This window comes from Camellia sinensis, chromosome 13, assembly GCF_055761805.1.
Source record: "Camellia sinensis isolate YWXY chromosome 13, ASM5576180v1, whole genome shotgun sequence".
Lineage (NCBI taxonomy): Eukaryota > Viridiplantae > Streptophyta > Magnoliopsida > Ericales > Theaceae > Camellia > Camellia sinensis.
The window spans coordinates 97,709,966-97,722,008 of NC_138973.1; the positions used below are offsets into that span (position 1 = coordinate 97,709,966).

The 12,043-nt window shown below is 38.8% G+C and overlaps 1 protein-coding gene across 1 annotated transcript; it reads right to left on the reverse strand.

Moving 5' to 3' along the window:
* Positions 1–667: 667 nt before the first annotated feature.
* Positions 668–7,997, reverse strand: LOC114284551 (uncharacterized). Its single transcript, XM_028227489.2, is given in 2 exon segments — positions 668–4,007; positions 5,130–7,997. Coding segments are annotated over 2 exon segments (3,246 nt in total). The 5' UTR covers positions 7,924–7,997; the 3' UTR covers positions 668–3,555.
* Positions 7,998–12,043: the final 4,046 nt, after the last annotated feature.

Sequence of the window (12,043 nt, forward strand, 5' to 3'; positions counted from 1 at the left end):
GACAAATCTTAGAAAATTCATTTATCATCAGAGATGCCAAAAATGGACTGCATTGCCAGATTTCAGAGTTGCCACCTAAATATTTTTGAGAAATTTAGGAAACCCGTGACTCGTGCCAAAGGCCGCTTGTTCATCATAACCAAAGTATCTTGGCTTGGGAACTTAGGTATAAGAGGGGAAGGTCGTGAATTGAGCATCCCACTCACCCTACCAAAGATCGGCCCCTACTAATCATGATGTAATTTTTATAGACAGCATATGCTCATGTTCTGATTATTATGCTGACTTACTAGGTGAGGTACACAAGTATAGATTACGTCACTTATTTTGGAATGCTTTGATTTCATGTTTGTTTGAAAACAGGTTTAAATGTGTTCTACTTGAAAAAGTGAGCTCACATGTACAATAATCAAAGTCATTCCAACTTAAGCGAAATAGTTTTCATCCACAGGCATTCAAAGAGGTATATCAAATAAGTACTTAGCCTCATGGTAATATGTTTGATATGGCAACACAAGAACACATGCAACTTGCTAAAGCAACAAATGCTCGCCTAGTACTCCACTGAGGCAAGCCAAAGAGAAGAAAATAATTAGAAAAATGCATGTTTTAATATGCAAGTTACAATTGCAACAAATAAAAAATACAACTACTAGGTTTGGTTTATTTTAACATGTCATATGATCAACTCAAAGCATGCGGCAACGCACGTATTCAAGTAAGTAGGAAATGATAACAATGTCAGAATGACGAATCGAACCCAATGCATGCAAAAAATGTATATTAAGCATGTCAATGATATGAAACAAAAATAAAATGATGTTTCCATAATAAGCATATAAATAAAAGAGAGAAAGAAATGGGGGTTGGAAGACATATAAATATTACAAGTTTGCCTTCGCACAAGAGGGTCCGAATGAATGTCCTAATTAAATTAATTGCCACAAACTCAAATGAATAAACTAGACTAATTAATTATCTATCACAAGTCCAAATAAAAGTAAAGCAAGTAATTACATACTAATATTAAAGCAATTTAATATACTTAAACGGGAGGTGAGGAGCCATATGCACACAACCGAGAACATCCTCCCGGAAACCTCTCAGTTTGTTGCCAGAATCTGCTCTGTTTGCAGTCAAAAAATTATTTTGTTTTGGCCTCAGGTTTTGCTCTGTTCTGCTGTAAAAATGTCACTGCCTGTACAAAATTGATGGCTGGTCGGCCTTAAGAAGTGGTCGGCCGCATAGAATGATGGTTAGCCAGCCACTGCTTTCGGGAAATACCTTGCTACAACATAGCTGAAAAAAGAGCAAAAACATAATGTTTGTAGAAAATGTTTATCCTCTCTGCCCTTTCCTATCATGAAAATGATCAAGGGAGAAGCAAATTCGATTCTCAAATGATCAATCAGTACAAATTTGTTGCATGATGACTTTAGAAAGATGGGACAAGAGCTCAATAAATGAAATAAAAGACAAACAAAACATTCTCTCTATCATGGAGTTACATCAAGAGAAGGGGTAGATTTGCCTCATGAATCACCAAATATCACAACAATAGTATGTGATGATTCAAGACGCAATAGGTTCGGTATAACGTCCGACCGAACCTAACCAAATTTTATACCTTTTTCACCTCTTTTTTATTAGTCTTTTTTACATTACCTTTCCATTTCTTATCATTTCTTCATTTTTGTCCAATGGTGATGATTAGTGGATTTAATGGACGTAATAAAGAGGTGAAATCCAAAGCAATAAAGAGGTGAAATCCAAAGCAATAAATAAGCTTTTCGAGCCTTTTTCTATGGGGAAATTATAAAGGAAGAATCAAACTCTTTTGCAAGCGATAATGAATTCTAAGTCAAACCCAAAATGAGTGATAATGACTAGTCAAACTCAAAGAGAGCGATAATGACTAATCAAACCGAAAATGAACAATAATGACTCCAAATCCAACTTGATAATGAACTATAATGACACTTTCCTTTGTGATTTCCAAGGGTCTAACTAGAAAGTTAGTCCCTTAGAAGTAATGCACCGGCGATAAAGAGAAGTATCAAACGCGAGATCATGCTTAGCATAAGAGAGATATAATGCCCTGATAATGAACCTGCGAAGAGATTAAACAATTTAGCATGAAGAGTCTCTTTCTTATGTCTTAAGAAGTGATCTTTTGTTTTATTCAACTCTTTAATCAAAATAAACAAAGAATGGAGGGAGGTTGCAGAGATAGAAGGATGATTACAATGGTGTGAATATGTATATGAAAGCCATAAAAATGAAAGAAAAGACTATCAACTCAAATAGATTAGAAGTTATGGCCTATACACCAAATCCATGAGGACTTACAATAACACATGAATAATATTCAAAGCAAAAATTAAATAAACACTTAAAACAGCCCCTTCAACTCCAAAAACAATGGCCAAAACCAAAAGAAACAAAGTAAAAAGAAGGCAAAGCAACAAACTATGGAATAGGGCCTAAGGAAGGGTGGCTAACCCCTCCTCTTTTTGTGAATTTAAATCACATTGTTTGGCTTAAAATGGCTCTGAAATTAGTAAGTAAACACCAAGAAAAGATGGAGAAAAGATGGTTAGAGAGTTGAAAGTTTACCCCTTTAAAGAGATGGAGAACATCCTAGTTAACAAGCTACAAGTTGAGCACTCTCAAGAGCTAAAATCGTGTTCAAGAATCTCAGCAAAAAGGCCTCAAGTTTCGGCTTAGGAGGTGTATGTATGGTGTATGTATATTTCAAGAGAGGAGGAAAGAGTGTTTGACTAGTTATGGCTTTTGGCAAAAATTTTTAACCCCAAACCATGAGGGGAGGTCATGTATTTATAGAAAAAAGCCTTCTTACGTCGGAAATATTTGTAATGAGACAACTGGTGCAAGGCATGGGCATAGGGACAGCTGGCTATCTCAAAACATCTGCTGTCGCTAAACATGGCTGGCCGACCATGAAGGGGGACGACCGGCCAATCAAAAATGGCATGCCGTCCACTTGCTGGCCAGCTCTTCTCTAAGTGGTTAGGCTAGAAAAAAAAAAAAAAGTTTTGGCCCAAAGGGGGTGTAAGGCTTAGTTTTGAAACTCAAATCCGAGGCCTTTTGCTGAAGAAATCAAACGATTGCAAAGCTTAACATTTCATCATCGAGTGTTCAACGTGAGGTGCCCAAGTCTTAAGGGCAGTCAAAATAGGGTGTCTACACTATTCCTTCTTTCTGGGCATAGCCTTTAGCCACCAGTCTAGCTTTGAACCTGATGTTGTCCTTCCCTGTAATACCTTATTTCGTTGTGTAAACCCGTTTGCAACCAATTGCTTTCTTTTCCTTTGGAAGTTGCACCAACTCCCAAGTCTGGTTCTTATGGAGTGACTTGATCTTGTCATTCATAGCCTCCTTCCACTAATCACTTTCAACATCATGCACAACTTCTCTAAAAGTACACAAAATTCCACTTTAAATGACTGGAAGGACATAGGTTACCATATCAGCAAGCCATCCATGTTGTTTGATGACTCTTTTTGGTTTGTTGGTTGCAATAGATTCTATCTGCTATGAGATCTCTACGATTGAAACCTCATGTTCATCTGCACTTTGCTCATAATTTTCTTCAAGGTTGTTGTTTATCACTAGGTCTTCTTCGGGGTTGTTTGTTACTGGATTGCTGACTGGCTGAACAGTTCTTGCCGATTGATGGCTACAATTGAGCAAGATTTGTAAAACCTACCTCAAGCTAGGCCTATTTGAGGGAAGTGGGCCAGTGCAAATGATCCCAAGCTCGAAAACACAAGCCATTTCATCTAAGTAATGAAGTTCTTTAATCTTCTCATCTAGGGCATCAACTATGTGGTTTCGTTTTTTATTGTAACATTGAAATGCCCAATCGACAAGGCACATATCTTCATTTTCATCATTGGCTTTCTTACCAGTAACTAGTTCTAGAAGGAAAACACCGAAGCTATAGACATCAATCTTCTCATTCACTCTGCTTGTCCTAGCATACTCTGAAAGTCATATATAATTTAAAATATGAATGCCAAAAAAAATTAATGTAAAATAAATTTTAGGATTCTTTTAGTTACCGCTTAGTTGACTTATTTTTGTCTTATATTTTTTTATTTTTAGTGAACTTTTTACGACTTTGAGATAAATTTTTTTTAAATACTTTTTACATCAATCTAGACTAGACAAATCAAAAAAAAATTAAATTTAAAAAAAAAAATCTTATTAAAGACAAAATTAAACTTTTTCGGAGTTTTTCAACAAAATTTAACTTATTTTCTTCTATAGTAGATTGTTTCAAAAAAAATTCGACATTTCCTTAATTTTTAACTTAGCTCCTAGGTAACTCTTACTGTGATTTGGAACCAATATTTTAAATTTTTGGGGGAAAAAAAATTCAGAGCTTGACTTTTGTAACAAAATAAATCAAGTTTTTAATTTTGTCAATTTAAATCATAATCTTTTGATTGTTTCAATCTAAATTATTTGCCTATTTTTGTTAAGGAAAATTGATGAAGAAAAAAATAAGTATTTTAGTCATTAAACTCAATGAAAAAAAATATATTTTAGATATTTTAAATATACCTACATTGAATTTAATGACTAAAATACAAATTACCATAGGTTTTGCTTAACGGAAATTGGTTGATAGTTTACATTGACAATAAATCAAAAGATTATTGTTTAAATTGATAAAATTAAAAATTCAAGGCATTTTTTGTTACAATGATCAAACTCTGAAGTTTTTCTTTTTAATTTTTTCTTAGAAAAATTTCCGTCCATCTCGACTAGACAATCTTTAAAATTTTGAAAATTTTCCAAACATCTATTTAAAGAAAAAGCAAACCTTTTCAGTTTTTTTTTTTTTTTGGACAAGATTTAACATATTTTCGTCATTAGTAAACCGATTTCAAAACAACTTTTACATTTTAAAATTTCTGAACTTAGCCCCCGCCAGCTCCGACCGCAATTTGCAACTAAAAGGTTTATTTTTTTAGTTATTTGAAAAAAGTTATTAATGACAAAAATAAACCATTTTAAAAATAAATTAACTTTAATTTTTTAAAAATAATTCATTTAAGACGAAAATAAGTTAAGAATAAATCAATTTATATGTTAACTACCTGGAGCAATGTACCCAAAAGAGCCAACCACAGTTGACATCGTATTAGGCATTCCATGCTCTACCAATATCTTGGCCAGGCCGAAATCTGCAACTTTTGCATTGAACTGAGAATCCAACAGAATATTGCTCGATTTCACATCTCGGTGAATTACTGAAGGTTTGCAATCATGGTGCATGTAGCACAGCCCTTGCGCAGCTCCCACGGCAATTTTCAACCGCTTAGGCCAATCCAAGACAACACCGTGGTCTGAATCCGATATGCTTTGCCTCTTTTTTCCATGGAGCCAACTATACAAGCTATGGTTTCCCATGTACTCATAAACAATAAGTTTTGTAGTCTCACTAGAAATGCAACTCAACAAATTCACTATGTTGGAATGGCGAATTGTGCCCAATATCTCAACTTCTGCTAGGAATTGCGTCTCGAGCTTTTGATCCAACTTCTTGATATTCTGAATCCTCTTAACTGCTACAATTTCACTTGAACAGTTCAACTCAACACGATATACTTTTCCCGATCCACCACTTCCGATCACATTATTTTCAGTCAAATTTGACAAAATGTCTGACTCTTTGAAACTCAAATTCAATTTCTGATAGTAAGTGAGCTCCCACTTGGAATCCGATTCGGGGCCCTTTTTCCTGCAAGTTTTAATTAGGAAGAATGTGAATAGCATAGCTGATGCAAGTAAGACTGTATCTATACCTATGATTATAGCGAGAAGCCTGGAGAATATTTTGCTCGAGTTTTCAAATCTAGAAGAGCAGATCTCAAGGCCCAGTGATGGATTGCATGCACAAAGACCGGTGTTGTTCAAGAAGCTGGCATTGAAAAGAGTACTTTCAAACCCATCTGGGATTGTTCCAGTGAGACAGTTGGAAGACAAATTGAGGGAACGTAGCCTTAAAAGGCCAATCTGAGTTGGAATTTGACCTGAGAACTCATTCCTTGACAAGTCCAAGTCAGTGAGGCTTAGTAAAGAACCAAGTTTGGCAGGAATTGAACCCGAGAGTTGGTTTCGACTGAGATTCAGAGTGGTCAGCGACATCCATGAGACAATATCTGATGGAAGATGACCGGAAAGTAGATTCCCATCGAGCAGCAGAGTTGTCAATTGAGAAAGTGTTGTCAATTCTTGGGGAATTGAACCCGAGAGTTGGTTTCGACTGAGACTCAGAGTGGTCAGCGACATCCATGAGACAATATCTGATGGAAGATGACCGGAAAGTAGATTCCCATCGAGCAGCAGAGTTGTCAATTGAGAAAGTGTTGTCAATTCTTGGGGAATTGTACCAACAAAGAGGTTGTTACTTGCACTGAACACTGTTAAATGCTTCCAAGAAGACAACCCAATTGAGATTTCACCAGAAAACCTGTTATTACTGATCTCTAGTCGTACTAAACTTGGTGCAAGTGTTCTTGGAAGCTGACCGGTAAAGGAGTTATCGCTAAGCATCAACAATGTCAGATCGGTTGATGTCCAGAGACCAGCTGAAATACTGCCAGAAAGGCGATTACCATTAACCCAAACAATCAACAAACTCGAACAATTGCCAAGTGAGTTAGGCAATTCACCACTCAAATTGTTATCATATGCCACAATTCCTATTAGTCCACCATTAGCGCACAAGTGCTCCGGCACCTTACCGGTGAAATGGTTCTGGGCGACTTCAAACCCCTGAAGAATGGAATATTGCCCCAAGTCCGGTGGCAATGTTCCAGAGAGATTGTTGCTGGACAATGTTAAATATCTCAGTGATGGAAGGCGACTAATGCTTTCCGGTATCTCCCCCGAGAGTTGGTTGGAAAATAGAGACAAAACTGACAACTCTGTTAGTGTACCAAAATCATCCGGAATTGTTCCCGTCAAGTTGTTTTCGGATAAATCGAATTCCTCCATCTTCAAAGCTTCAATGGGCTGAGGAATTGGCCCGGACAAGTGATTTTTGTAGAGATATACTATTGTTAAATTCTTCAGCAGAAGCAAACCACTCGGAATTGTACCAGTCAAGTTATTGTTTGACAAGTCCAATTCCTCGAGGTCTGCTAAATTCCCAATTGTTTCCGGGATTTCACCTCTCAAACTTGAACCTTTGATCAATAGTTGTTTAAGTTTCCTCAACTGGGTAAAGGTGGATGGTATCGCCATCAGCGCAAATTCATTGTCCGACAGCTCCAGCCATTCTAGCCTTGACAGGTTGCCAATTTCTGGCGGGAAAGAGCCGTTCAACAAATTTAGAAAAAGCCGAAGGGTTGTGAGCTCGGGGAACTGCCCGATGTCTGCTGGGATATCGCAGGTGAAGTTGTTGCCGCTGAGGTTGAAGGTCCGGAGATGAGTCGACAACCGGTCAACATCGCCTGGAATGCAGCCCACGAACAAGTTTTGGGAGAGGTCTAAATGTTCAAGCTTGGTACAGTTGTAGAGAGCCGTAGGGAAGGGTCCGGGGATGTAATTGTACTGGAGATCAATGGCGGTGAGGTTTTTGAGGTCACAAATGAACGGTGGGATTGACCTGTTGATGGTTTTGTCGATGAGGGAAAGTCCGGTGACGGAGCCATTGGAGCAGGTGATCTCAGACCAATTACAGTGGGTGGAGGAGTTGGAGTTTGGTGGTGATGGTGTCCAGTGGCTGATGGAGGGTGGATTGGACCAGTGTCGTTTGAGTCTGAGTAGGATTGTTTGTTCTGAATCAGTAGATTGGGAGTTTCCATGCAAGGGCAGGATGAGGAGTGGGAGGGCGAATATGGAGAGTAGGATTTGGAAAGATGTTGTTGGGGCTATTTTGGACATTTTAGAGGTGGGTTTCGCGGGTTTTTTTGGGTGGAACGTGCCTTGGGAAGTGCTGGTGGTCGGTATTTCATAACTTGAAGCTGCTGGTTGGTTTTATAATGTGATCAGTTGAACCAGAGTCAAGTTTTGTCAATGGCTAAAGAGACAAAACTTGACCGTCTGTGTTACGGCGAGCAGTTTGATTTTGATTATTGGAATAGTTAATTTTATAAAGTGTTTTTTCATATATTATTCATAAAAGAAATTAAATTTATTGATAATCGTAATTTTTTTTTTTTGTTTCTTTTTATTTTTTTATTTTTTTTTGACAAATATGTTTTTCAAAAGGGAATAGTTACAACTTTGATTATGACCTGCAGAGGTGTTAGTTAAGACTTGATTATGAGATGGTTATACATATTGTGATATTAGTTATGACTCAGTGCCACCACAAGAAATAAGGGTTTTTGCGACGTTTTTTTAACGGCGTTTTCTTAAACGTCATTTTTATTAATATTTCGCGACGTCGCATATTTATTTAATTAAAACTACACCATTTTATTATCAAAGGCGTGTAAAAGCGCCTCCAAACGCGATACGTCACACGCGCCTATTTTGAATCTGGGCATAAAGCCTGTGTAACCCCTCAGGTCTTCAGACATAAACATTGAATCCTCACGTCGCCTCACTCTCTCTCAATCCTCTCTAAACCCTTATTTTGAATCACATTCAAATCTCACAGATTCACCGATTTCGAAGCTCCACCCCCACCACCATCTACACCGGCGAGGCAGTGAGATTCACCAATTCACTGATTTCAGATCGATCTGCACCGCCACCGCGATTTCGATTCAGATCGGTCTGCACTGCCACCCCGATTTCGATTCTCTCTCTAGATCTCTCTCTCTCTCTCTCTCAGAGATTCATCTTTGATTTCATCTCAGAGCGATTTCGATGTCTCTCTCTCTCTCGATTTCAAAGCTCCATCGCCACCACCATCTATGCAAGCTTCCATGGCTTAGCACCTCATCTCCTTATCTCTTCCACTTTGTATATACATATACATATATGTATATTTATCGATTCTCGCATGTACATACATGTATCTGTATAGACACCGATCGATAATGGAGCAGAGCTTCTTCGATTTGATCTATTTTCTACACTGCCTAGGCCTCGGCGAGACATTTCTCGACATTTTGCTCTCCTCAGTCCCGATTTGGCTTGTTGTCATGATCGGCTTTGTTATTGGCTGGTCCTGGCGCCCTAGATGGACCGGTTTGCTTTATCTCGGTCTCCGCTCCAAGCTCTAGTTTGCCTGTATAGCGATCCCGGGTTTACCCTTGTTGTATAGTGATCCGGACATGTGTCCGTGGATGTTGGTAGTTGTTTATTATCTTGTTTTCATCCTTTCTTACCTTGTATTTGAGTTATAGGATGTGTTGGGCGGGTTTGTTACAGGTTGGTTGAGTTTAGAAACCAAAACTAGTTGCCCAGATTTTTGGCCTGTACGCTCGCGCGGAGGTGTTGGCGCTCGAGCGGAGATTACACCCATTCAGTATTTTCCTGTGCAGCGTTGTACGCTCGAGCGTGGTATTGGCCGCTCGAGCGGGGTTGTCTGAGTGCCGCTCGAGCGTAGGGTTGGGAGCTCGAGCGGAGGCCTGGTTCTGCAAAAGTGCTGGGCGAGTGCATTCTGTGCTCGAGCGGGAGGTTGGCCGCTCGAGCGGAAGTCTGGGAGTGGCCGCTCGAGCGGGGTGTTTTACGCTCGAGCGGACGACTGGGTTTAAGTCCCGAAATTGTGACTTTTCAAATCACTTTTTACTTTCTCTTCTCTCTCTTACTTTTCCAAAATCACCATTGTTGAGCCTCTCACTCTAGACTCTACCTTCTCTCTAGGTTTTGATCTAGTAGGAGTGATTTACTCACCTTTGGCCTTTACAAAAAAGTTGTTGATCGTCGAGGGCTTCATTTTAATCTGAAAATCTCGGGTTTTGGAGCATGTTGGGTTTTGTCGTCTTCTCCTTTGGGACTCCGAATTTGAGGTAGGGATAACCTACTCCTCTCTATGGGTTTTGTCTTTAAATTTTGGTATTTTGAGATGTTGGGCTTGGTTTGGGAATTTTGTAAAAGTTTGGGGCTTTTGTGTAATTTTACAAAAGTTGGGGTTTAATTCATAATAAACCTAGATGCATGTTTGGCACAAAAATGGAATGATTGTTGAATCATTGATGAAAATGGGACCTAAGGGTTGAAATGGTAATTATGGAAAATGGCCTAATTACATTGTTTAATTAATTGGGATAATTAATTGGTAAGAAATGAGGAAATGAAATGTTGATTGAATATCCATTTGTGCATTTATTCTCTGTTTTAGAAATAATTGCTTTGGGCTATCGGTGGAGGATAGTCGAGATTGTTGTAGACAATGCATGATGATTAGGTAAACGGAAACTAATCAATGGAATGTGTCATGGAACTTGACGGTTGATAGAATACATTAATTGTGTGTATTGTGTGATTGTATATAGAACCAATGTGTTTATATACGTTATGTGTAGAGGAGGAGATAGGGGATGTACTCCGCGGTTTAGGGGAAGATAGGGGATGTACCTCTAAACCGGATAGGTATTGAGAGGAGATAGGGGATGAACTCCGTAGATAGAGCTAATATGCTTGTCTAGAGAAGTGAAGATAGAGCTCATATGCTTATCTTTGGGAAGTGTGGATACAGCTTGTATGCTTATCTGTGGATATTGTTGATATACATATCCGTTGTAGAATGTGGATACAGCTTGTATGCTTATCTGTGGATATTGTTGATATACATATCTGTTGAGAATGTGGATATAGCTTTTATGCTTATCTGAATGTGAGATATAGTTTTTATATATATCTGTGGAAATGATGATAGAGCTAGCATGCTTATCTGTTGAAAAAGGGAAAATGAAAAGTAATTGGGACTTGTAAGTCGTTGACATAAATATATAATTTATGTGATTGTATCGGTGTTGACCAACTATCAATTGCTAATGTTTTAGTCATTGTCCATGGTTGGTTTAGTGTATTTTTACTGGGCTGTGGCTCACCCTATATGGGAATATCATTTTCAGGTACATGAAGCATGCCACCTCCAAGGACATAGCTTGGGAGGCTAGAGGCGGACATAGCGTAGTTGTTATACTTTTGATGTATTACATGTAACTTCAAGCCAAGGGCTTAATGTGTAAACGAGTTAGTACTCTTTTGTTGTAACCAAGTGTTAACTTGGAAAGCTGTAAGCCCGTAGGGCATTTTGTTTTGATGTTAACATGTAATACTTATGTAATGAAACTCAATGAAATTAAGAAATGTGGTTAGTTTATATGTAAATGCATGTCTTATCTGATGGGTTTAATGTTACTATTTTGAGGGCGTTACAACTTGGTATCAGAGCGTACCGGGTTCGAATACTTTGGGTACGTGGGAAGTGATTAGGATCACAATGGGTTTGTCTCGCTTGATAGAGACGTAGATGTAGCACCATATGCTATGTGTTTATTTGATAACATGCTTATGTGACTATGTGGGTATGGGATTTAATTTCTAAGATATTGATTGGATCCTTGAGTTTCTGGGAGTCTTGTTGGAAAAGCACTTGATCAATGCTGTTTCTAACCGGAACTCTAGTAACGTCTCGGGACTATTATTATCCGGAAATGAAATTCGTAAGTGCTTATGTGTTTATGTGCTTATGTGGAGTGAATTACAGTTGTCCATGCATTAGGACGTGAGTGTTTAGTTTCGGCACATTTAGGAATGTGCTAACGTTCTGTGTTGCCTTTATTAGGATGTCAGGACGAGGAAGAGGTGCTAGGCGTGGTAGACCTGCGAGGCAGGAAGCGCCGTTACCGGGTGAGATTCCGGCAGTACAGGAGGGGGTTGGTCAGGCCAATGTGGCCGAGCCAGTGGGTCAGCAGGCTATGGGTGCCTTGGCCAGAGAGATAGCAGGAGCTTTGGGTATTCTTAGAGCTGGGAATCAGGCAGCTGAGACAGGGCCTTCCTTCTTGAAGAGGGAGTTCTTCCGGTGTAATCCGGACGAGTTTATCGGGGATCCTAAAGAGCCGCTTAAGGCAGATGAATGGCTCGAACAGACAACGAAGAC